Source organism: Mesoplodon mirus (genome assembly GCF_964341445.2).
Source record: "Mesoplodon mirus genome assembly, chromosome: 5".
NCBI classification, from domain to species: domain Eukaryota; kingdom Metazoa; phylum Chordata; class Mammalia; order Artiodactyla; family Ziphiidae; genus Mesoplodon; species Mesoplodon mirus.
In genome coordinates this window covers 141,065,798-141,093,269 of record NC_138980.1, presented here as the reverse complement: position 1 = coordinate 141,093,269, position 27,472 = coordinate 141,065,798, and the positions used below count along the sequence as shown (strand labels likewise).

At 42.2% G+C, this 27,472-nt stretch overlaps 1 protein-coding gene across 1 annotated transcript in view; it reads right to left on the bottom strand.

Moving 5' to 3' along the window:
• Nucleotides 1-22,471: 22,471 nt before the first annotated feature.
• ANKRD55 (ankyrin repeat domain 55) overlaps nt 22,472-27,472 on the bottom strand; it is a gene marked incomplete at its 3' end in the record, with an annotated part of 185,371 nt that continues 180,370 nt past the window's right edge. Inside the window, exons 11-12 of the mRNA XM_082622910.1 lie at nt 24,916-25,008; nt 22,472-22,593 (exon numbers count right to left, since the gene is read on the bottom strand). Coding sequence (XP_082479036.1) covers nt 22,472-22,593; nt 24,916-25,008 — 215 coding nt within the window. The remainder of the gene's footprint in view (nt 22,594-24,915; nt 25,009-27,472) is intronic.

Sequence of the window (27,472 nt, the reverse complement as noted above, 5' to 3'; positions counted from 1 at the left end):
CCCGCCAAATCTGAGAGTGCTCTCTTGCTAGAGCAGGAAGGCCAGTCCTGTAACTTCTCTGCCCGGTTAGCCTTCCCATTTATCAAGCCTCAGCCCAAGCGTCATTCCCTTTAGGAGGCTCCCGACCCCTCAAACACGAATTCCCAGTTCCCACCCCACCTGAGACCACACTCCTCCCTGGCTGCCACAGCACCTGACACATTGATCTGTCTGGTCTACTTGTCTGCCTTTCACCCTGAGCTGTTACCGTAACAACTGGGTTTCATTCATCCTTACCCACAGTCCCTGCAAACAGTGTTTTGGGGAATAATTGACCTGCATGGGGAGCTTTTCCTCTTCTTATCTTCCTAAGCTCTTTCACATTTTTACACTTTCATACATCTTCATGTGAACAGAAAAATGGTACGGTACATAGTGAATACTCATTTAGCCAGATTTACCTAGTTTTACTAATTGCTTACACCTTGCCATATTTACTTCACCTGCTCTTTTTTGCTCAACTATTTCAAAGTAAATTTCAGATTTAATAACATTTAACCCCTAAATACTCATGTATACACTTCTAAAAATAAAGACTTTTTTTTTTTTTGGCTGTGCTGCATGGCTTGTGGGATCTTAGTTCCCCAACCAGGGATTAAACCCGAGCCCTCGGCAGTGAAAGTGCAAAGTCCTAACCACTGGACCGCCAGGGAATTCCCAGGACATTTTCGGACGAAGTACGATACCATTATCACACATATTCATATTATCACACCTAATAAAATAAACAATAGTTGCCAAATATCACCACTGTCCCCAGAATTTTTTTTACAACTGGTTTATTCAAACTAGAATCCACTCAGGGACTATACGTTGTTAGGTCCCTAACCAACCAATTGGAGACAGTCAATTGTTATGTCCCTAAATTTCTTTAAACTTTCAACAGTTCCTTCCCCTCTTTCCTATGTTTATTGACTTGTTAAAGAAATACAGCCAATTCTATTGGAAGTCCCACTTTCATGGTGCTGTTTAACTTTACCAGACTTCCGAGGTGAGCTGACCTAAGGAAGAATCACAGCCACCGCTGCAGGAGTCTTCTCCGCGTCAGGGACCTTCCAGTCCCACTGTCTTCTTTGTTCTCATCACCTAAGCCCAAATCCTTAGAACAGTAAGACTCAAGACTTACCTTGGGCTCTTGCATCCTCTGCTTGGATGTCCCTTTCCTGTCCTTGCTGTCAGCTGGTGTGAGCCTTCCAATAAAGCAGGGACCTGCACAGCTTTCCCTTCAGCTGCCAGCAACCACTTGAAAGCCTGGCTCCCATAAAACATGCTGCAGAGAAAGCCTTTGATCTTGGGACTCTGAGTCTTCATTATTAGCAGCAGCAACCAGCAGCCACCATTTTTTTTTTTTTTTTTGTGGTATGTGGGCCTCTCACTGTTGTGGCCTCTCCCGTTGCAGAGCACAGGCTCCGGATGCACAGGCCCAGCGGCCATGGCTCACGGGCCCAGCCGCTCCACGGCATGTGGGATCTTCCCAGACCGGGGCACGAACCCGTTTCCCCTGCATCGGCAGGTGGACTCTCAACCACTGCGCCACCAGGGAAGCCCCAGCCACCATTTTTGAGTGAAGTTAAACTCTATCCTCCAACTTCCGCGAAGTCAATAAACCTCTTAAATTCATCCCAGAAAAAGAACCTGTTTTCTAAGTGATGTAAGGTCCAGCAGTGTCACCCCTACTCTCTTGCCCCAGACAGATGGTCTGTCTCCAGGCGGAAAATCTTTCACACTGGCTGCTCCTGCTGGCAACAGAGAAAGACGTTTCCACTGATTTGACAGAGAAATGTGAGGGATTTAGTCTCTGCCATAAAGCCATTAGAGAGTTTTCTTGGCTGAGATGCTCCAGCAAATCACCCAGGAAGAGCACGATCTATTTTCCATTTCAGAGGGCGGGGTGGAGGTGGGTGTGGTGGGCAGCTTGGGTAGGGAGAGAATGGAGTCGGTGGGAGACTGGGAACAGCTGTGTGTTTAAATTGGAGGCCCTAGGCCACAGGCACTCAGAGAACATGAAAATTCAGGCACACAGAGGATTCCTGAAAATGTTGATCCCTCTTTAGGTGAAGAGAGAAATGGAGGAGGAGAGTCATGGCAGCAGGGGGTGTGGGCTGGAAACCCCAAAGGGACAATTCCTGCCAGCCTGATATGAATACCTAGCTGCTTACTTTGGCTCATGGGGTTTCTAGTTGTGTTTATTTTTTTAATGAGGAAAAAACTCTCCAACAACTACATTTCTAGTGGTGGAGTAGGTCCCGTTTTATTCTTCCTGAATGTGGTAAAATCCTTGATAGGTAACAAAGGGGAGGAAAGAGAGGACTTTATAATTTTACACAAAATTCTCCATCTGGAGGTCAGTGAAACCTTTTCGTTTTCTGGCTGTTCCTCTTCATAATTCTGTTTCCTGGTTTCCCTTTCTGCTGTGATGCTCCCTTCCCTGTCCCACGCCCCCCCCAACACACACACACAGCCACATACACGCACACACACACACACACACCACTCTCTGGCAAAATCAGAACATTAAGTTTTGAAATAGTCATTGCGGAAGTTTATGAAATCTTTTTCTCTAGTGGTTTTACTAAAGCAGGTCTGAGCCTCTCTTTTTTGCAACAGCTTAGGGAGAGAGTGGGTTCGGGGGGAGGGTGTTGGTGAGAGATCAAGGACTCCCCTCCTTGTGGTACACAGAAACCCGATCCCCGGAGTAGGCAGAGAGCAGGGGTGGGAGAAACTTCCGTGTTCCCTCCTCAAGATCCAGTGGGAGGCCTGGCTTTTTTGGCAAATAACTTGCCCTCCACTTGGTTATGTGGTTGATTTGGAAAGCAGATTCCGAAGAACAGCAAGGAAAGCTGGAACCTTGAAAATTGTTTTCACGTGAGGGCCCTCCTAATGCACAATCGGGGATGGATCTGGATCACCTGTGTGTGCAGAGGGCCCTACAGCCTTCTGGGGTCAGCTGTGTGGGGTGGAAATCCCCCTTCCCGCGTGAAGCCGCAGTGGGAAGTGAGGTCTGGGAGTCTGAAACAGCTTCAGCTTTCTGGGAGTATATTATGAAGCCAACTAAGTAACAGGAAGTCATCACTTGGGCTTTAAAGCAGATTAATGCTTTATATGAAGCCAATGAATACAGAAAATGGTCTAAAGATTTGTTAAACAAACAGGGGGCTGGGGGGAGAGGGAGGGAGATGGGAGTTAGCATCTTCCAGTTCCGGATAACCTGCTGTGTGAGTGTCAGGACGTTGATCTGGCTGTCTAAGTGAATTGCACTGGCCCTTTCTGGACCTCTATCTTTAGGGTTTTTTTTCCTTCTCTTTAGCCTTTGCTTCTCTGAGGTCAGCCCCCACTTCTTCAGTAATCATTTCCTGGGGCACCAGTTCTTCCTGGGCTTCAGAAAACCCTCCCTTCTCTGTCCTTCCCCAATGGTCCAGTGATTGAAGGCTCACTGGGCACACAGCAATCATACCTATGAAGGAGGCGGTGCCCAGGAGTTGTCAATAGCTGGGTTGGTCCCCACTCTGTTCACTGGAGCTTGGCTAAGGCATCTCCTGGGGCTACAGTTGGAGGCTGGGAGTTAAGAGCCAACTGTTAAAGAAAGAAAAGAGAACGATTTAATGAAAAGTTTTGTTTTGTGTCCATTTTTACTTACAAGTGAAACCACGATCAAAGAAAAATTTTGACTGTAAGGTTGGCATCTCTCTCTCTCTCTCCACGTACATATATTTTCAATCAGTCTTCTGTTGGGGAATCTTTCTTCTACTTTATGAGAGAAAATAAAAGCCACCAGAGAGAAACTCCGACAAATTCCTGCCACACACTTACCTGCAGGGATGCCTATCTTTCCCTCTTTTCCTTCCGTCATCGTTGCAGTGACTGCTCATTGCCAAGGTCAGCTGTGAGGCTCTGTATTTCTCTTACGGTCTGGTGGACTCTGCTCCATGGCGCGTCCCTTCTCTCTCCAGCTGCCTCACTTGCTACCAGGTCATTTCATCAGCATTTAAACAAGTCCAAATATCTCCTGTCCTAAAAAGAATATTCTCCCCAGCTTCTACATTCTTTTCCAGTGTATTAACAGTATTTTCATACTTCTGTATTCTTGATGCTCTGGCACTTGAAGCCTTGCTGGCCAGGGAAGGCCTCCCCTGTCCCCCCTGCACTCCCACAGGGTTAGCTAATTCCCAGAGATATAACACAACTCACCGGAGAGTGTATTTTTCCTATGCAAACTAACCAATTCTGGAGCCCACACCCCAACTACCTCCTTTATGGGCTCTCACAGGGTTCTTACACTTGGCCCACTATCCTCCTGCCCTAATCACCCCAGGGCCAGATACCAGAGGACTAGAAGTAGTCCCTATGCTGCAGAGTCTGCTAAAATTATTCCAACTAGCCAATCCTAAACCTACTTACCCTGCCTTGCCTTGCCTTCCTGTGAAAACCATAATCAAATCTCCTGCCCCTGTTTTCCCCTCTCTTTCCTCCTCCTGGTGCTTCCCTGTGGGACCCTGCGTGGCCCGGCCCCCCTCCTCTTTTTTTTTTTTTTTTTATAGTGCTTTTTTTTAAAATTTTTTGCCTTATAACAAATTTAATCAGTTATACATATACATATGTTTCCATATCCCCTCCCTTTTGCGTCTCCCTCCCACCCTCCCTATCCCACCCCTCCAGGCGGTCACAAAGCACCGAGCTGATCTCCCTGTGCTATGCGGCTGCTTCCTACTAGCTATCTACCTTACGTTTGGTAGTGTATATATGTCCATGCCGCTCTTTCACTTTGTCACAGCTTACCCTTCCCCCTCCCCATATCCTCAAGTCCATTCTCTAGTAGGTCTGTGTCTTTATTCCTGTCTTACCCCTATGTTCTTCATGACATTTTTTTTTCTTAAATTCCATATATATGTGTTAGCATACAGTATTGGTCTTTCTCTTTCTGACTTACTTCACTCTGTATGACAGACTCTAGGTCTATCCACCTCATTACAAATAGCTCAATTTCATTTCTTTTTATGGCTGGGTAATATTCCATTGTATATATGTGCCACATCTTCTTTATCCATTCATCCGATGATGGACACTTAGGTTGTTTCCATCTCCGGGCTATTGTAAATAGGGCTGCTATGAACATTTTGGTACATGTCTCTTTTTGAATTATGGTTTTCTCAGGGTATATGCCCAGTAGTGGGATTGCTGGGTCATATGGTAGTTCTATTTGTAGATTTTTAAGGAACCTCCATACCGTTCTCCATAGTGGCTGTACCAATTCACATTCCCACCAGCAGTGCAAGAGTGTTCCCTTTTTTCCACACCCTCTCCAGCATTTATTGTTTCTAGATTTTTTGATGATGGCCATTCTGACTGGTGTGAGATGATATCTCATTGTAGTTTTGATTTGCATTTCTCTAATGAGTAAAGATGTTGAGCATCCTTTCATGTGTTTGTTGGCAGTCTGTATATCTTCTGTGGAGAAATGTCTGTTTAGGTCTTCTGCCCATTTTTGGATTGGGTTGTTTGTTTTTTTGTTATTGAACTGCATGAGCTGCTTATAAATTTTGGAGATTAATCCTTTGTCAGTTGCTTCATTTGCAAATATTTTCTCCCATTCTGAGGGTTGTCTTTTGGTCTTGTTTATGGTTTCCTTTGCTGTGCAAAAGCTTTTAAGTTTCGTTAGGTCCCATGTGTTTATTTTTGTCTTTATTTCCATTTCTCTAGGAGGTGGGTCCAAAAGGATCTTGCTGTGATTTATGTCATAGAGTGTTCTGCCTATGTTTTCCTCTAAGAGTTTGATAGTGTCTGGCCTTACATTTAGGTCTTTAATCCATTTTGAGCTTATTTTTGTGTATGGTGATAGGGAGTGATCTAATCTCATACTTTTACATGTCCCTATCCAGTTTTCCCAGCACCACTTATTGAAGAGACTGTCCTTTCTCCACTGTACATTCCTGCCTCCTTTATCAAAGATAAGGTGACCATATGTCCGTGGGTTTAACTCTGCTGGCCCCCCTCCTCTTGAAGACCGTGAGTAGCAAACTATCCTTTCAATGGCAGTCATCTTCTGATCTGTTGGTCTCATATTACTGGAATAATAATGAAACCTACATTTTAAAACATCCACCTACTTCCTTATCGGTTTGTTTTCAGTCAAGTGTATTGAAACAGGTGCCTATACTCACCGTCACCACTTCTTTACCCCCCACTCTGAAATTCTCCTTGAAATCTGGCCTCTGTCCCAACACACATTCCTCGGCTACCATTCCTGCCAAGATCACTAACAACCCTGTTGCTAAATTTTAAGACTGCTTTCCCAGCATTATCTGATTTGAGTTTTAAGCAGTATCTGATACTAGTGACCACTATCTCCTTGAAACTGTCTTCTCTTGGTTTTAGTGATATTCATCTTTTCCACCAGTTTCTTAGAATCCTTTGTGCGTTCCATTTCTGTTTATCTGTTCATGTAGAATCTATAGAAAATTCAATGTTGTACTTGTCATCTCCACATGGATATCCTACCAGCATTTTAAACTGGGAACTTCCTAAACTGAACTCATCATCTCCATCCCTTAGCCTGCTCCCCCTCTGTGCTCCCTTTCTCAGTGCACAGCAACGTCATCCTGGAGTTGGCCCGGTCAGAATCCTGACGTCCGTCACCCTTGGCTCCTCCTGTCACATTCCCCACATCTATCAATCACCAAGACCCATCAATTTTACATCCTGAATATTTAAAATCCATTTATTGCTTTCTATTCCCAATGTCTCTGTTAATTTGAGTTATTGTATCTCTCACCTGGTTAATGCAGCAGCCTCCTAACTAGTCTCCCTGACTCCATTTTTGTCCTCTTTCTTCCATTTTTCATGTTGCAGCCAGAGCTCTTTCTACACATTTCATATCAGGGCACATGCAACCTCCTTTCCTTACGTTACACCACGTTGATGGTGCCTCATTATCCTTAGGACAGAGTCCAGATTTCTCCACATGACCTTCAAGGACCTTTGGCTTGTGCTCCTCTCTGGTCTCTTGCCTCTTTAATCCCTAAGTAAAGCCTTTTCTGATTTTCAGGCGCTCCCAGAGCCAATAGAATACCTCCACCAAAAATCTTACCACACTCTATTGTCAGTGCCTGTCTCCTTGCTTGTTTCGCTAATTGTTATAAGCACCTTGAGGGCAGCACTGTGTCTGGTTAACTGTACCACGTCCAACACCTTGCACAATGCTGGCACAAATAGCTGCTGAATAAATGACTGTGATTCCAACCAATGCTTGTGGGCAAGAGTGTTTCAATGACATGGTCTGTCCTGAGAACACTAAGATGATTGTCCTCACGCTTCTTTCGTCAACAAGAGTAACATTCGTTGAGCATTTACCATGTGTCATGCAATTTTTCAGGGTTAGGGAAAGAAGCCAAACCACCTCCTTATTCTTCCACTGAAATGACATTTAAATAAGCTCACTTTCTTTTTTCTTTTCTTTTAGTCCATTGGTGATTAAAACTGAGATCATTCTTATAGGGACTAGCGTATAAACCCCCCAAGGACTAACTGACTTTAAGCAACAATGACCTCAGGGTGATAGATTGTCCATGATATATTTTGACCATATGCATATAGCCATTCATTAGATGCCTGGGAATATTAATGCCAAATCATCACCGCTTAAAAATGTGCTTGTTTAGAGATTGTTTTTAAGCTTGTTGAGCTGGACCACGTTTCCCATCTCTGATAATGAAATGAATAGTGAACTTATAAGCTATCTTTTGGTTTGCTTGTAGGAATGCAATTGTTAGTATGTACTGGGAAAAAGGAGGTCATTGTGGGGCATAATGAAGTTATTATTAATGAATTAGTGGATTTTTTGTTGGTTTCCTGGAGCAAACAGATATTTACATGTCTGAGATTTTGAGCATATCTGGCAGGGGCTAAAAAATATAATGTATCTTACATATCAACTTGCAGTTGCCATCCCAGGAGTCTTTACCCACATTTGTCATAGAACAGTTTGCAAAGACCTAATAGGAGTAGCCAGGCATTCCTGGATTAAGTTATTCCATTTCATCTTCATGGAAAAGAAATTGCATTATTTAATGCTCCCTCAAGCCACCATTCACACTGGGGAGAAAAATGTTGTCTTAGTCCACTTGAGCTGCTATAAAAAGTACCATAGACTGGGTGGCTTATAACAGTAGAAATTTATTTCTCACGGGTATGAGGCTGGGAAGTTCAAGATCAAGGTGCCAACAGTTTTGGCGAGGGCCAGCTTCCCGGATCATAGACGGCTATCTTCTCCCTGTGTCCTCACATGGTGGATGGGGCAAGGGAGCTCTCTGGAGTCGCTTTTATAAGGGCACTGATCCCATTCATGAGGGCTCCACTCCCATGACCTAGTCAAGGGTGATGGTATTAGTAAGTGGGGCCTTTGGGAGGTGATTAGTAATTAGGTCAGGAGAGTGAAGCCTCATGCATGGGATTTGAGCTCTTGTAAAAGAAATCCCACAGAGCTCCTGCCTCCTTCCATCATGTGAGGACACAGTCAGAGGTCAGTAGGCTGCAACCCAGAAGAGGGCCCTCACCCAACCATGCTGGCACTTTGATCTCAGATTTCCAGCCTCCAAAACTGTAAGAAATAAATTTTTGTGGTTTCTAAGCCACCTAGTCTGTGGCATTTTGTTATAGCAGTCCACAAGGACCAAGACAAATGGATCTTGCCCAAGAGAACTTCCTAGCATAGAGATAGGACCCCAATAGAAAGGCAGACAGTCAGAATCTTGGGGCAGATGGGGAGACAGAGCAAGGGAGACTGAGTGAGATGAACTTTAAGAAATCCCATTGGGGGAAGAGGCAGCTATTCCACAGCTAGCACCCAGAGGGCAGAGGCCAGAGCGCAACTCTATCAGCATTGAAAGACAGCATCTTTGTTCCCTCATCCACTCTCTCTCCCTGGGTCTGACCCTGGGGTGTCTAAAACATTTGCTAGGGAGTTGGATAAAGGAGGAGAGAAGTAGTCAATGACAGCCAGTTCTCTGCTGCAGGCTTTCAAGCCTGAAGACAACTTGATCTAGAAATTTAGATTAAGAATTAGGTTGGAGTTTCAATATCAACTGTTCTGAACTTTTAAAATGACAGACTGTTCTTGGTCCTTGAACACCTATGGGACCTGCTTGAGATTTTATCTGGGGCCTGAAAAAATGGTCCATGTTTACTATGGAGTGGTGGACAAGATTAAAACTGCTTTCATGTTCACCCTCTGTTGAAACTGATTTCTTCAAAAAATGGGTCACATATACATTTTGGAATGTTTGCTAAAAAAAAATTCAGCTTGATACTTTATGACCTCTTTTTATGTGTATGTGTGTACATCCATACACACGTATCATAGACACATAATCATAGACTTGTACAGTTGGAAGGATATTTAGAGATGTTCTAGTCCAAAACACTCAGCTCATAATGAGGAAGATTGTTTCATTAGGATCTCTTTCAGTTCTAAAGTTCTCTATGACTTTACGGTATTGACAGCTACTCATGGAATATATTGCAGTAAATAACACTTTTCTCTTAGGGATATGCATTAGACTATTGTAAAGCAGAATGAAGTAACCTCTGGTGTTGGGGAGGAACTCAGGATACCAGTTGGCTCATTGCTTCTGAAGAGAACATAAGGCTGACCGCTTTTTAAAAAATATTTGACTGGGGATCTGCCAGCTTAAATAACTGCAGTACTTGACCAAGAGCCAAGCCTGGGAGGCCAAAGACACAGAGTCCAAAGACTGCCCTTGTTTTAGACAAGCTCTTTCCAATTCACCTTCACAGAATGCTTGGTCCAGGGATTTAGGCTTGTAGGCTTCCAAGATGTCAGTCTTTCCATAGAGCCTTGGCTCTGCATCCCTGGGTTTTTCTCCCTACCCCAATGGCAGAGACAAATCCAGAGGGATCTTTCAAGGAGCTTTAGGCAGGAAAATAGAGGAGTAGGCAATGGCCACAGTCCATTAATCTCATTTTCTTCTGTGTTCTCCACTTAACATCACCAAATTGCTTCTCCCTTACCACTCAGGAACCACTTATCCTGTGTAGAATATGACTGGCAGGAGGTGGGCACTTCTACTGCAGCTTGTCAAGCATTCCATGGTTGATAGAACCCTAAAGATGCTAACACCACTCCCCTTCTCTTATTAGGCCCTCAGTGGTTTTGAAGTAGCAGCAGTGACTGAGTGGTTAAAGTCTCAGAGCAGAGAGGACATTGCCTGGAGCTGTGTGTGTGTCAGGGCCTTGCATATTCAGACAGACACTGAGAGCAGTGACAAGTGTATGGAACTTTCTTGGAGAAATCTCTTGGGCGATATGCATTGATAGAACCCAGGAGTTCAGCATCTCAGTGGCCTGGGGATTGAAGGAGAAGCAGGCTTGAACACAAAGATCTCTGTTTCAGCTTCGGGGATTCCCCCAGCACAGTTTCAGGTTGACTCTAGCAGGAGACTCAGCTTGTCCCAGCTCTGGGCTAATAAGCCTCCCTGGCCTGCAAGAGCACACAGGTTCCCACTGCTTAGGTTGCTGGTCACCAAGAATTCTGAAGAAGCTTTAGCACTATAAGCAAAGCCAATAACCACTCTGTGGTTTTGCTGACATTTTCCTTTATAGTTCTAGAGGATGAGGAACTTTTCCAGAAAAAAGAGATCTTAACAGCAAAAAGCTTCCTGCCCTTAGAACGTGATACCATAAAATGACTGAATTAATTGAATGACTGCCCATCAGTTTATTCTCATTGGTATTTTAATTATCTCCCATTTTTTTCTCTTATGACTACCTGTTTGCTTTAAAGGAAACTAATAAAATCACCTGTTAATAGACTCACTACTGACCTCGGCCACTGTATGGTATTAATCAGGGTAGGTAGTAACTACTGTTACAACAACTCCTGAATCTCAGTAACTTGAGACTAGAAAGGGTGTTTCTTGAAAACATTAAAGTGCAATCGGGTCTTTGGTAACTGGAGTCAGATCACTGCCAGCAAGTGGTTCCACCATCTTCCGGGCCTCAGAGCTCTCCACTGGGTCTTCTGCATCTTTCTCCTGGCGAGGGAATAGGGCCAGCGTGAGTGACCCTATGAGAGCTTTTAGGGAAGTCGACACATCACAGCCATTCACATTCAGGATCAGCCCCGGCCTCACCCCACTGCAAGGGGCTGGGAGAGGTCGTCCAGCACGTGCCCAGGAAGAAGAGGAGGTTATGGTCCTGGTGAGCACGGCAGTCTCAGCAGCAGCCCACGGATCCTCCTGCGGGAAGCAGTGCGTGTGGGGATTATGACCCCAGGTTCTAGAGTCTAGCCAGACTGTCTGCAACGGAATTCTGGCCCTGCCACTTGTAGCTGTGTGACCTTCTTTGTCAAATGGGCATAGTAATGGTATTCACCTTTTAGGGCTGTGGTGAGGGTTAAACGAGATGACTCCTGTAAGTACGTACTGAACTTAGAACAGTGGCTGCACATGGTAAATGCCTGAGGAATATTCGATGTTTGTCATGAATGGGAAGCACTTAGACCAGGTCTGATAAGAGGATGCAAGAGGACATCAGCTGTCGTGTTTCTCCTTTCTCTCTTTTTTTTCTTCGTTTTGTTTTTGCGGTATGCGGGCCTCTCACTGTTGTGGCCTCTCCCGTTGCGGAGCACAGGCTCTGGACGAGCAGGCTCAGCGGCCATGGCTCACGGGCCCAGCCGCTCTGCGGCATGTGGGATCTTCCTGGACCGGGGCACGAACCCGCGTCCCCTGCATCGGCAGGCGGACTCTCAACCACTGCGCCACCAGGGAAGCCCTCTCCTTTCTCTTACTGTGACTTCAACTACAAATGTCATTTTCTAACACGTTCAAGGTCCTCTACTGACCTCCATCTGCTTCTCCTTTTCTTTTTTGTTCTCTTCTTTGCTGAAAGTTTGGGTGGCTATTTCTGTTCCTGATTTTTATTTCTTTCTCCTCCATCATGTACGCTCAAGCTGTAAAAGTCTTCTTTATTTATGCCCCATGCTGGCCTCCAGTCCCCTGCCTGCCATCAAACATCTCCTGAAAAGTTCCTCCTAATGAAACCTTGTCTTTATTGCCCATTTAAAGAATGACTCTAAATTAAGTGGAGTGGTCCCCTCTGGTTTTCTATTCCCCCTGCTTTTATTGTATCAATTCTCATAGGAAATGAAACCCAGCAGTATCTGGGCTATTAGCAGCAGCCATGCCAGTAATTGGGAATCAGATTTTATGGAGTTTCTGGGATACTGATAGGACAAAGTCAGAAAATAGAACCTGAGATAATTGACAGATTTCGTAATTGCTTTACCTGTATAAAAGCAATCTGGAGAATTTTGGGTGGTATCCTCATAGACAGCTTTATGAGAGTAGGTGTTTTGTTTTATTTGTAGCTGTAGCTCCCTCACCTGGAACAGTGCACATAATGGGTGTTCACAACTTTTTTGCTTAACTAAGTGTTAGCAGCAGAAGGGAATGGGTAAATGGTAAGTGAGAACAAGGGAACATTTATTTATTAAAGACTACTTTTTTTTTCTACCACTACTTTTTACGGATTTTTAATTAAAAGAGTAAAGTCATTATTAATAAGTATTTTTCTTTGCACCAAAAAGGACACTAGCAATGTTGGAAGGACTAGCATATTTCATAAAAGCATATGTCTTAGATCCAAATGGCCAGTCTTCTTCATCATATTATTCATTTTCTTTTAAAAATTGTCAAGAAGACACATTCTTCAGATTCAGTTTAATTTAAAAAAGGCAATTACTCATATGTGCACATTGGTGAAAAATTTTTTTTCTTGTGGGGAAGATAAAATGATTCTTAAATTATTTAGAAGAAAAAAACTCATGAAATTTAGCACACAAAAAATCAGAAAAATAATGACGGCTAATTTGCCCAACCTGTATTAAATACAATATAAAGCTTTACTAAGTGGAACCCAAGGCACTACAGCTGGAGTTAAGATAGTAGTATCCAGCATTTATTAGTTGTTTTCTTTGTTCCATGCACTGTTAAGTGCTTTACATGCATTAACTAATTTTATCTCATACATAATAATGCCGTGAGGTAGCTACTATTTTTATCTCCACCGAAAAAGAAAGCAGAGCAGTGAGATTAAGTAACAACCATCCCCATTCACAGAGCTGGTTAAGTGTGGGACTGTATTCAAATCTAGGTTTCCCATCCTCAAAGCTTGTAAAAGATCTTTTAGAAGAACTTTAATATATGAAAAAGTTTTAATCATGTACATAACTTAAAATGTCATATAATACCTCAAAGCTTCAAATGAAGCCCAATGTCACACTCTTACACACACACACTGAATTCTCACACCCCAAAGGCAGCCACTTTCAATTAGTTTAGGTTTTGCTGTTACTGAAACAGGAGGGAAGGGGGTAGGGCACAACATTTAAAAGAATGACATAGTAGGGCTTCCCTGGTGGCACAGTGGTTGAGAGTCCGCCTGCCGATGCAGGGGATGCGGGTTCGTGCCCCGGTCCGGGAAGATCCCACATGCCGCGGAGTGGCTGGGCCCGTGAGCCATGGTCGCTGGGCCTGTGCATCCGGGGCCTGTGCTCTGCAGTGGGAGAGGCCACAACAGTGAGAGGCCGCAAAGAAAAAAAAAAAAAAGAATGACATAGCCATAGGACATGACAAAAACTGATTAGAACCAACTAGGTCCAAGATGGCGGGAGGTTCCACTTCCAGTGGACCTTGAGCCTCATTTTACGCTTATTGTAACACATTAGCATGCTAAATGACACACCCACCAGTGCCATGACAGTTCTGAGGCCAACCATAAAAGGTCAAAAAATAGGCAGTGGCCGAATTCCTGGAAATCCCCACCCCTTCCCCAAAATAGTTGGAATAATCCTCCCACTGGTTAGCCTATGAAATTACCCAGCTCATAAAAACTAACCACCCCATATTTCAGGGCCTCTCGCCTTCTGAGATGTGTCTGTGGAGTGTGTTCCTCTCTAAAAAAATCCACTTCTTACCTATCACTTTGTCTCTCACTTAATTCTTTCTGTAATGAGACATTAAGAACCTGAGCTTCATTAAGTCCTGAGACCAGGTGTGTGATCTCAATGAAAAGACCATGGGTTCAAGTCCCAACCTGAGCTGTACGATTTCATTACTATTTAATGAATATTTAATGATATTTCTAAATGTAAACCTTACATTGCTATTTCTTGATATTTTCAATTTTAGACCTTATCTATTGACTTCCAAGTCTGAAAGATGAGGACTTATCTCTTTTCTGCACAATAGTTTCCTATCCTCACCTTATGGTAATTAAACAAGTTGGTTAAAACAGTATTTACTGTTACATTATAATAATATAAATATTATTCACAAAGTCAGGCGTAGACCATGATCACATTCTACTTCTTGTAACAACACCCCACTCCTTCTTGGAGTTAATTATTGTCCCATTTTCTTAGTTGCTTTGTCTTCCATGTACCTATCACAGATTAAGTCCCCCAAATCTCTACAATTATAAATGTCCTCTTGATATAAATCAAACACAACAATCCTACTAGTTTCATTTCGTTTTGCTTTGAAATATCTTGATGCTCGCCATCTGCCTGCTTTTTTTAAAATTAATTTTTATTGGAGTATAGTTGATTTACAATGTTGTGTTAGTTTCTGCTGTACAGCAAAGTGAATCAGTTATACATATACATATATCTATTCTTTTTTAGATTCTATTTCCATATAGGTCATTACAGAGTATTGAGCAGAGTTCCCTGTGCTATACAGTAGGTTCTTATTAGTTGTCTATTTTATATATAGTAGTGTGTATATGTCAATCCCTATCTCCCCACATTGGTGAAATTTTAAAGCAACAACAACAAAAACCAAACATTCCATTCCATTAAATTATTATGGTTTGTAAAGTTAACTTTCAAATGTTAAAGATAAAACACACCTGAGAAGCTTCTTTATGTTTTGTTTTTGTTTGTTTGTTTGTTTTGGGGGGGTATGCGGGCCTCTCACTGTTGTGGCCCCTCCCATTGTGGAGCACAGGCTCTGGACGCGCAGGCCCAGTGGCCATGGCTCATGGGCCCAGCCGCTCTGCGGCATGTGGGATCCTCCCGGACCAGGACACGAACCCGCATCCCTTGCATAAGCAGGCGGACTCTCAACCACTGCGTCACCAGGGAAGCCCTATGTTTTGTTTTAAGTTTCTTATAAGAACCAGCATTTCACTGAAAACATAGCAAGAGGTGGATTCTTTTTACCTGATGGTCCATGTCTGTGTGTGCACATATTTGGGTCTGGGCTACACGTAGCCAATTCTCTCTCACTGGGAACTGCTTTGAAAGTTGATAGGTCCAGGCCTCTTTCCTTCCTTCTCCCCCTTCCAGAGTTCAAGAGCACAGCCACAGGATGGGAAAATGGTTAAGAGAAATGAGAACACAGAAATCAGTTTGTTTTGCTTCTTGTGAGCAGTTGTGTTAAAAGGTTTGAGTGAGGAGAGAGAAAGTAATGGATAATCCATTAAAATGCTGTGCCTTAGGAGTACCATCAACGCCTCTCACTTTCTGCTGGTGTCATTCCCATAAAGGAAAATTGCTGGATCATGTTCCTCCTGCCCCTCCACCCTGAGAAACTGTAATCTTCACTCCTAACTGGCTGTGGGACTGGCTGGTGAACGGATAAGCTTCATCACGCCCCACCCCCATCCTCTTCTCCACTTCCTACAGAGTCTCAGAAGTGGGCTCTCCTTTCCTGAATAGGTCTACTGAGGAAGACATGAGGCCAAATTAGCATGAAGTATCATTTTGAGAAAGAAAAAGCGATGCTAACACTTTTGATACTGGGGCAGGTTTGTCAAATATGTTAAGATTTCCTTTTTGCCTAACCAGTAAGGTTACCATTTTATAAGAACCAGTCCAGATTTCCTCCTGCTCTGACCTGTACCACCTACAAAAAGACTCTGGTTTTGAGTGTCAGGATCTTGAAGAGGTACAATGTTGACACTCTGGGTTATCATTTCAACTTTTTTTTCCAATTTGTTCATGTCTAGAGTCTTTTTATTTATCTACTTTTAGGCTCTGAGAGAGTGACTCTGGGACTACAACTTAGAGTGGAGGAATAAAAGTAGAGAAATAATTTTGAGACTTAATATTTTGTTTTATTAAAAGATAATTTACTGGCTTTAAATCACAAAAAGATAAAGAGTCAAAACAGAGTATATAGCTTAAATAATGACTTTTTTTCTCTAAGAAATATAGGAAAATCCTTATCACTTAACCTCATATAAACTTGTTATATCCTTTATATGTTCTTTTTTCCTGCAACATCTACCCCAGTACAAGCATCAATGAATGTTTGTTGAAAGAATGAATGACTGCTGACCCACAACAAGCTAAGGCAAGGACGGAGAGAAGATGCCAGAAAAGGAGATAGTTTCCAGATCTCAACATTAGAACTGGATACTTAAGGGGCCTTCCTGCCTAACTGAGTGATGTCTGAGTTCTTGGGTCACGTGGTTTAAAGCAACCTTTCTCCTTACCAACCAATAGTGATTGGTTATGCAACTAGCCGAGTAATTCAAACCCATATCTATCCATTCCTGCACAAAAGATACATACTTTGCCTGGCTCATGAATAAATAAAGGCTTGTTTATCCCCTTGACTCTGGGAGAGTTGGCCTAAGGAATGGCACTGTCACACCCATTTTCTGCCTTTCATCCCTTACCATGGGTTCATATTTATTTCTTAGCTAGGAGGGCAGTTCAGGAGAACACATGCATTTCCTGAGTGTTACAGGGTGTGGGGTGGTAACAAGATCAGACATGAAGTCACAGAGAGTGCTGCCTACATTAAGACTGAGCCATCTGAACAGAAAAACTGACTGAATTGAGCTGTGAACTGTTATTTAGGCTCACAAGGCAACAGGGAGAAACAGCATTCATCCAAGAGCACACATTCGGGTGTGATCTGGCTCAAGGTGAACTCTGAGAGGAATCCCATTCTGATTGCAGTGTTGAGTCATGCATGCATATATGACCTGGTTTCATTAACCCTTGGATTAAATTATATCTCATGAAAGGTTACAATTTAGTATAGTAAAACCTATGCAAGTCATGGTTACTCTTGAGACAGGCATGAGTTCTGTTCCTCAGAATCAGTGTTAGCAAAAGGGTATCTTTAAAAAATATTACTGCAATGCACCGTTTAGTCCTGCAGCCTGTCTCCTGCTTCAGCAGTGTTTGGGATGTGCCTTGTTCCAGCCTCTGACCACCCTCCAGCCTCTTTCCCAGTTACAACCTTCTGAACCATCTTCCTGGCCAGCCATCCTCTGCCTCCAAGGTCAACCAATGCTGTTTTTTGAGCTTAGTTTCTTATTGCATGTGAATCAACCATGAGTTCCCAGATGTGTGAGAATTATTCCACCGAGCTAGAGGCTGCCGTCAATGGCCTGGTCAACCTGCATCTGCAGGTCTCCTACACTTACCTCTCTCTGGGCATCTATTTTGACCACAATTATGTGGCTCTAGAGACCACTTCTTCTGTGAGTTGGTTGAGGAAAAGCTGAGGCCTCCAAGTGTCTCCTGAGGATGCAAAACCAACACCGCAGCCGCACCCTCTTCCAGGAGGTGCAGAAGCCATCCCCAGATGAGTAAAACCCTAGACGTCGTGGAAGCTGCCGTGGTCCTGGAGAAGAACATGAAGCAGGCCCTTTTGGATCTGCTCCCATCTCTCTGACTCCCTGGAGAGCCGATTCCTAGATGAGGAGGGGAAACTCATCAAGAAGGTGGGCAACCACCTGACTAACCTCACAGGCTGGCCAGCTCCCAGGTTGGGCTGGATGAGTGTCTCTTGGAAAGGCTCACCCTCAAATACAACTAGAGCCTCTGGAGCCCAGCGGCCTTCTTCTGGAGGGGCCCCTTTGTCATTCCTCTGGTGTCAAAGCTTCTGCCTGAGCCTTTCCCTGCAGTCAGTAGGCAGCTTTTAAACCACAATGAAGCTCTCTCCCAAGGCGTGAACCAAACAGAAACAAGAAAGCATTTTGCAGAAAAAAAATTTTTTTCAGTGCTGTTAATCCTGAAAGCTTGCCTCCCAAATGTTACATCTATTGGTGTGCTGGTAAACTAGATCTCAAATAAAAGAAAGCACTGATTTGTAGTGTTTGCCAATTTTCATGGTGTAAATGTTCCCACCATGGCCAGTGCCAAGCCACCAATGTTCACAAAACTCCTGAATATTAGATTCAATAATCAAATCTTGCAAGCAGGTAAGACCTAGCTCCAGCACATCCATGAAAGCAAAATCTTATTCACTTTATAAGCCTTTACTGGAATCATACAAAGGGCTTTATGGAAGCTTGCATCTTCTTCCATAGGTGAAGACAGGATGTGGCAAAGGGAAGACGGTGATTGCTAAACTCTCTATGATGGAGATTTAATGGGCTAGCTCTCAGGGACTAGAGATTCAAGGGAGGGAAGAGACCCTAAATGTTCTCAATTCATTTTTTCTTTGTATTACATGCCCCTTGCTCCCCACTTCCCCCTTGCCCCAAGTCATTTGTTAGGAGAACACTGGGATAGATATCTTAGAGTAAACTACTTAGACATGTGAGAACAGTGCCTTGGTTTTCAGCTTTTCTTGAATTCAAAGGCTTGCTTGGTTTCATCATATAGATCTGCAAAAACTCCTCTCATAGCTTTCTTCTAGCTTTAAACTATAATGTTGATTGGCTTCACCTTCCGTTTATTGTTCTTTTCTTACGTACTTTCAGAAACTGCTCTTGTCATCTAGCTCAGCAGCTTGAATAAGTTATACTTTCAAATACAGTTAGTGTTTGGTTCAATACAATACAAATGGCAGAGCAGGGCTTAGTATTGAAGCCTCTCTAGTCCCATGGTCCACATACATAATTCCTCAACAATCGTAGTCCTGCTCCAGAAATTTCACAGGTGTGGTATACCTTTGGCATAGCCTCCTTTCTGGATTTATTTATTCAGATGATCTGCCATCCAGGCAAAGTGGAGCTACAGTTAATATTTGTAGGAAGAGCCCACCAACCCAGTAATCTGTGCTAAACCAGAGTTTTTGGAAGGTACAGTTTTTTCCCCTCATTTTCCTTAGTTCCCTTCAGTAATTTCTTCCGGTAAACACTTAACTCTAAGGCTCTCATCTTCCTAGAATTAAACCGATATAAATAGACTCCTGTGACTCCAGCTTAATATCCCTTCCAACTCTACTAGGTCACAGCTTGACACATAATATGATTTTAGAAACCCATGCCAAGTGACTGATTAGAAATATAGTGCCTCCCAGAAAGGCAAACATAACCACTGATTTTGATTTTGCCCCTACTCTTTGAGTGTACTGATGCATGTCTCCAAGCAAGTGTATCCTGGCATTTTAAAAGTGGTCTTTTGAAAACAACCCTTTGGAATCCACCATGGGCTTAAATGGGGTAATTAAGAAGGAACATATTTAACCTTAGCATGAAATACAACACTCAAGTCAAAAACTAAATTAAAGGAACATGATAGCAGCTCACACATGCAGTAGCTAGACATTCTTATTGCTTTCAGGGGAAAATGATATTTTAAAATCAGGAAATTCTATCAGAACCACATATTTCCTAGACATTGAGATAGAAATATTAATACCGGTAGATGAAGACTGTCAACAAACTGTAGGTCGCTATCAAAACTATTGTTCTTCAAAGTGAATACCTTCCCATTCTGACCTCCGTTTTAGTTCAACCTTGGTCTTTCAGGCAGCTGAATGAGTTCCAGGACATCTCCAGAGGCCAAATCTGGGAAGTCAATGAAAAAATTGTATCAAAAGCCGACCAGTTTCCAGTCAGCATGTTCGTCTGGCATAGCTGTCACCAGAAGGACAAAAGTAGCTATCACATTAATATGTAAAAAACAGGAAATGTCTTGTTAATAAATCCCTAGCAAAAATTTTATTAACAGTGAATGGTAAATCACCTTGCAATTACTAGTGGTCCACAGACTAGGAAAAACGAGAGCAATATTCACTTTATTGTGGTGGTCTGGAGCTGGATCTGCAATATCACCAAGGTATGCCTGTATTAGCTGTGTTGCATTGGGCAAATTACTTATCACTCTCTGCATTGGTTCCTTGTCTGTACTTGGGGGATATAGGTTGATGTAAAGATCGAAATGAAATAATGTATGCAAAGTTATGATCTTTAGCAATGAAGGGAAACATAAGTGGTAAAAGAACAACAAAAAAAATCATTTTAGAACAAAAAGTTGCTTGAAAATTTTTTAAAGTTGGGCACAACTTGGTGAATACCTCTGATTTGGTTAGTAAAATATTGGCTGAGGAAGACTCTACCCCAAACAAGCAACTTTACCTAGAGACAAAAGGATAGCTGCTCTATTTAAAGAGGTGGTAGTGGGCAGTACATTACTTTTTCGTAGCTAAGCAAAGATTGTTAAATCAACTTGGATGGAAAGGCCCAACATCAGATGATTCTGTGTGCGTATATATAACTGCAAGTGTTGGGGGAATAGTGGGTTTTATACAGGAGTGTTTTGTTTTGTTTTGATTTATTGCTTTGACCTCTTAGCTATCCACTTGGTGATCTCTTAGGGCCTGAGCTTTTGTTAGTGTGGTAATCTTCTGAATAATTCATAAATATTCTAATTCTCCTTTTTCCTGACACAAACGGAAGGACTGCATTTCTCTATCCCCTTTGAAGTTAGGCATGTCCATATGACTTAATTTGGCAAATAAAATGTGAGAGGAAGTAATGAGACTCACCTCTGATTGCCTCTATTTTGGTGACCAAGGAAGTAAGTACAAGTTGAAATGGAATCTACATCAGCCAACTCTGCCAGTTGGAAATGGGACATGTATCGTGAATGAGAAAAAAAATTGTGTTAGCCAATGAGATTTTGGGGTTTATTACTGAAGCAGAGGCTAAGCTATCCCAGCTAGTCTAGGCAGTGTAGGGCCAGGTATCTACTTATGGATGGACATGGATTCAGAAGTAGCTAGGTGACACAACTGAACAGCCTAACTGATACTTACAAAGAGTGATTCTTCAACGATAAAAGTAGCCCACAAAAAAAAAAAAAAAAAGGAAGAAAGAAACAAGAAAAGAAACCCTTCAGAATCTATGTCCTGAGAGCTCTTCCATCTGCACCAGGATCTGCTCTGCCTCTAGCTACCGTCTAGCTTGGGAGGTTGATCCATAGGCTCTCCCTTTTATAATCCCCGATTCAGATAACTATCATTAGCAAAATGAGACTGTGGACTAGTAACTTCTTCCATTATCACTTCTTACATCTCTCTACCTTGCCAACTCCCTGTCTCCCTACTTCCTTCCCTTCCTTCTTTCCTAAAAAAAAAAAAATTAGCTGAATGAGTGGCTAAGTATGTTCTAGGTATTGTACACATTTCTAGAAGTGCAAAGCCAAATAACAGTGATTTGGCCTCAGAGGAGATTCTATTTAGTTAATGGCTCAGTCTGACCTCCCTAAATAAATAATACTAACATAAAATGGTAACATTATACTTGAGATATTTGCTGAATAACATGCAGGCTTGGAAATAACATGGAGTGACTATGATCTTATATGGCTAAACCTTGAACTTTCAATCAATCCAAACAATACACAAACATCTTGGTAAGGAGATCTGCAGTTAGTAGTAGTCTTTCAAAATTTGCTATGTCATAAGTATGGAAATGTCTTGAGTAGGCAGAGACCTTTATTCTGAAACAGAAAAAAGAATGATTAAATACGTGGAGTATTTGAGGAATGTATAAGGAGTGTCTATTTCATTCTGTTAGGGCAGGATGTAGACCTTTCCAACTCACATGATCTTCTCAGTATCAGAACAATCAATCATATCTCAAAGTGACAATAGGTGGAAATAATCAAATAACAAAGAAGATACATAAACATTGTTAAGTGATTTGGGCTCTAGCCAGGAGTTAACAATGTTAGAAAATACTTTGCAGATGATTATACACTTAAAAGCCATAAACACTGACTGATTAAAGAAATTTACTATTTTAATTTTAATTAAGTTTTGTTAGTCCAAAGTAGAATTGCAATAAATGTAAAAAACATGTATGGAATGTGCTTTCTTTTTTATCCAGCAAAGCATACATTTTTTAAAAACATAAAATCATTCAAAAAAACCAGCAAACATGCCACAAAGCAAACCAAACACAGCTAAGTTTCCCTGATGATAACATGTCGTGACTTTTTATTTTGGCATGTAGAGGTCATGGAAACTCACAGACTTACAATATATGCATAAAGATTCTAAGTGCTTATTTGGAACAAAGAATTTTGAGTTGTAAAACTATGAATGGCTTACAGAATGCAAGTTACTAAATTAGTCTTTGTTCTTACAAAGTAATCTTATCCTTTGACAGTTGAAAATATATATAATCTATATTTTTACAATCAGTGACCCACAGTCACTGATTAATTTTCATCATTGGTGGAACTGGCAGAGTTTTCATTCTCTTCAGCCGGTGGGCTGTGTCCCCGCTGGCTTGGAATAGCAGGAAGCACTCGGTTTGTCCGTAGAGGTTCTCCAGATAGAACTGGGAGGAAAGAATAGAACGAAAAACTTTCAAGGTTTGCATCTCTCAGAGTCTCACAAGGAATGCTGGCAGGAGAACTGTGTTATTTCTGAAGGAATGGAGGCCCTTCTAAGAAGCTTTTCTTGGGGAGAGCTAAACTGCAGGAGAAAGCCATATCTATCTATCTATCCAGGCTTACCACATGTAGTCAGGGATGCCAAATATGCACAAATACAAGGCGGGGCCAAGTTTGATCCAAACATGATCAGGCTGCTCGTGCCTAGCAGAGCCTTCTTTTCCTTGGGTGGCATAGCCCTTGATGGCCAGGTCAGCACAGGCTCTAAATAAGCCCCAAGACGTTTGTACTGTGCTTTTATGCAAAAGTCAAAAGGTTCTCAGGTTTCTTTTAGGAAAAGCACTGTACCTTTCCACTTCTTTTTCAGAGCTACAATTGATCAAGATCTTTATCTTCCCATCTCCTTAAATTTAATTGTGAAAAGCAAAGCCCCTGGGTTCTGCCAAAGAAAATCCCCTTACTTTGGCTTCCCCAAGCCACACCAGGATTCAAGGCTGAGTGATTCTTCCCTTAATTAGATGTCTTTGTGACTACATTTCTGCTTAAAGACAAGATCAGACTTGAATTTCATTCAATGATTGAATTCACACCATCCAAAACTCTCCCTTTAGACAAATTAGTAAGGGCAAAGGAAATAATCTGTCAAGGCAGAGATCTTGGTTTGTGCGACTAACTCTGTGTGTGACCTTGGACAAATCTCTACCTCTCCCTTTCCTTACCTGAAAGAAGACAGAGTTGTACTAAGACCGCAGGGTTCTTTGTTTTTACCTAAAGGGTTCTAGAACTCTTGCTTTGTCCCATCTGAACTGTAGCCTGGGGCAGAAAAGATACATTGGATATTTACTCTGTGCAAACAGCTGCAAAGGGTTTTATGTACATTATCTCATTTAATCCTCTCAACAGTCTTATCAGGTTGCACTACTCTTATAAGCTAAGTGAAGAAACTGAAGTACAGAAAGGTTAAGGAACTTGTTTTAAATAGGGCAGCTTCTAAATCATCTAACCTCTGCAATTAAGAAGATGTGGGGGGAGGGAGGGAGGGGGAGAGAGAGAGGGAGAGAGAGTGTGTGTGTGTGGATGTGCACACAAGTGCTTGAGTACATGTTATAAAGGAGTGGGTTGGGATAGGAAGAACAGGAAGGAAGGAAATTAAAATCCAGTGAGTAGGGGCTTCCCTGGTGGTGCAGTGGTTGACAGTCTGCCTGCCAATGCAGGGGACATGGGTTCGAGCCCTGGTCCGGGAGGATCCCACATGCTGCGGAGCAACTGGGCCCATGTGCCACAGCTGCTGAGCCTGCGCTCTAGAGCCCGCGAGCCACAACTACTGAGCTCGCGTGCCGCAACTACTGAAGCCCGCATGCCTAGAGCCTGTGCTCTGCAACAAGAGAAGCCACTGCAATGAGAAGCCCACGCACCGCAATGAAGGGTAGCCCCCGCTCGCCGCAACCAGAGAAAAAGCCCGAGTGCAGCAACGAAGACCCAACGCAGCCAAAAAAAAAAAAAAAAAAAAAAAAAATCCAATAAGTATTACCTGTTTCATGTGACAGCTGACTTGGTATCCTGTAATTTTGCTTCTGGCTCTGCTACTTTACTACCTAAATAATGGGCACGTTATGTGACCTCTCTGAACTCAGTTTTCTCATCTCTACTGCCTCAGAGTACAGATATAAGGATTTACAAACTCCAAATTTCTAGGCATGGGGCTCAGGAATCCCCTTTATAACAAGAACCCCAGATAATACTTAGGCACAGGCAAACTTGATCACTTGGTGAATAGAATATATTAACAGTTTATATTGTGAGAAGTTTTGCATAAAATAACGCTAAAAGTAAAACTGATGAACAGCATCTACTTGATTATTCCTTTCTGCTTAGGAATGCATAGGCTGTGAGTGCAGAGGTAAGACACATTTCTATCTGTCCAACATAGTAAGGAAAACAATGTCAGGAAGCCAGTCTTAAGAGAAGAATTTTTAAAGCACTAAAGACATTAAATAGTACATAGCAAAATAAACTTCTGTTATTGTTTTTAAAGTCCAAACACAAAAATTCCTCAGGGGAGGGAGTATTTTTTTAAACAAGCATTACCATGCTGGATGAAGCTTTAAAGACTGTCTCTATTTTATTTTCCTGTAATTTACAGGGTTTGGCGTCTGATGTTCTCTTGAAAAAAATGAAAGTAAACCAAAATAACATTTAGCCCTGTCTAGTCGTGTTAACAGTGTTAACCTTTGCAAAGGAAGCTGAGGAAGATTCAAAATACTTACATTTTTGGTCTGGTAGGGGAGCCAAGTTGTTCCGGGTGAAAGGAAGATCCCAGATTTTAGGTCTGTTTGGGGAGAGATGCTGAAAATTTTGTCCTGGGGACAAACATATTTGCATCAATCATATGAGACTCAACCAAGTGCAAATTATAAAATCCAATGGATAAAAGAATCATAAAAGTTGTTATAGATCATGAAATTTATGATGTTAACAACAACAAAAAAATACTAATCGCTATACCATATTCAGTTTCTGTCACATGCCAGTCACCGTTTAAATGAAAGGAAAAGGTATCAGAAATCATTTCTTGAGTAAACTATTTAAATAAAATTTTATAAACAACACAGTTGGCCATGTACTCTACAAAACTTAAAAGTTTGAAAAATAACATAGGGTATTAGTGTATCACATATTGGTCAATCTGGGTTGAATGAGTGGGTGATGAGTAGGATATATTCTTCTAGAGCTGTGTTTCTTACTCCTGGCTGCACAGAGAAAGGATCTGAGGAGTTAAAAAAAAAGATGCTACTCTGGCTAAACATCACACCAAATAAATGAGTTTCTCTGGGGCTGGGATAGGATGGCAGATTTTTGTCAGCTCCCAGGTGATTCTGATGTGAATCCAGGATTGAGACTCACTGATCTAGAAGATGGGAGCTGAGTGAAAGCACTTGGGAGATCTGGGTGATCTAATTTAGATGACCAGTAGAGTTATGCTGGAGCTATGCATAACAGCTCTTAAATTTTCAGGAATTTTGTGAGTTGGTTGACATCATACTTGGTGGCTTGACATCAGCCATGGTGGGAGTATTTACATCAGGGAAATCAGCAAGTACTGATTTTTCTCTGAAGAGCCACCTATTAAACATTTATTAGCACATGACTGATTACAAGAGATGGATGTTCCAAACACCTGAAAATAGAAGGGACGACACAAAAGTTAAGTCCATTTAACAAGTTGACCAAATGGTATAATAAATAGGAGTTTGGGCTCTGGGGTCAGACAGGATTAGGCTTAATTCCCAACTTGGGCAAGTGATGTTCTGTCTCTAAATCTCAATTTCCTCATATGTAAAATGCTGAAAATAATTTTATCTGTCTTTTTCAGTTGTCATAAAGATTAGGAGAACAAAGGTAAAGCATTTAGCTTATAGAGTAAACAGTAAACATTAGCAATTATTACAGTGTTATTCTGTGGCATGTTTAACGTGATCTCCTGGACAGTGGGGCATGTATTTATTTGATCTTTTGTTTAGTAGTCTAGTAGGAACCAGAATCACTGCAGCAACACTCATAGGGTTTAAGTCTTCCGTCTGGGTAAAGCGGTCCTTAGAATAGGGGAAAAAAAGCATTAGCCATGATCCACCTCCCATCTGCTTCGGTGAGTCCAGTGGTAGATTTGTAGGGGCAGTCATCTGAGCAGTGTCATTTGATGAATAGTAAGCAAAATTTCTAGTCTCCTTGGTGGACATTTTGCCATTATATTTTTATTCCTTTGAACTTTGAAGGTTAAATAACCTCACAAGCCATTATTTAAAAAGAAAACATTCCTGAGTAGAATTACAATAAAACCCATATCAGCTCATACCTGATTATTCATCCATGAACACTTGAGCAGAAATTTGCAAAACCAAAAATGAGATAGTGATAATTATGGATAATGCATATTGAGCACTTACTATTGTCAAGGACTGGACTAACTGCTGTAGGCATAATCTCATTTAATCCTAACAATCACCTTCCCTTGTGAGATAGAGGCTATTATCATCTCCATTTTACAAATGAGGACACTGTGGCTTGGAGAAGTTCTAAATTGTCTGCAAGATCACATGATGGGAAGTGTCACTCAGGCTCTGGACCTAAAATCCACACTATCCTGCCTCCTTAGGGGCCAAAGCAATATTGACAGGATGGGAGAAGTGGCAGAGAAGGACTTCAGCAGTGATTTGGGAGGAGGTAGGAGGAGAATTAAACTTTCTTCCTACACTGGCATTTTGCTCAGTTTTGAAGGACAAGGCAGAATGTGCATAGTCCAAAGTTCTCTTATCTGTGCTGTAGGCACCTTCAGGGAGTGTCCAGCCTGCGGGGACAGGGTTGAGGACCACTGTCTTAGAATAAAAAGGCAGGAAACATTTTCATCGTTAAATGAGGAAACAGAAGTGAATGAAGATTAATAATAATTCAGCACTCATCTATTGCAAACTCACTGTATTCCAGAGCCTAGAGTACAAACAGAAGGCAAGGTGCTCAGGAGGGGCTGATGGGAAGAGAGACAGGTAAAGTTGTACTTTTGAAGGCCATGAGTAGTGCTGTGAGGGTATCAAAGAAGAAAGAAGGGTCCAGAGGTCAATGTGTCTTGAATCCCACAGACCTCACTTGCATCTGCTCTGCTACTTCCCAGCTACCTCTGTGACCTGAGGCCGGGGGGCTAACCACTCTACTCCTCAATTTCTTCATCTCTAAAATGGGGATAAAAATTCCTCTCCTGGGGCTTCCCTGGTGGCGCAGTGGTTGAGAGTCCGCCTGCCGATGCAGGGAACACGGGTTTGTGCCCCGGTC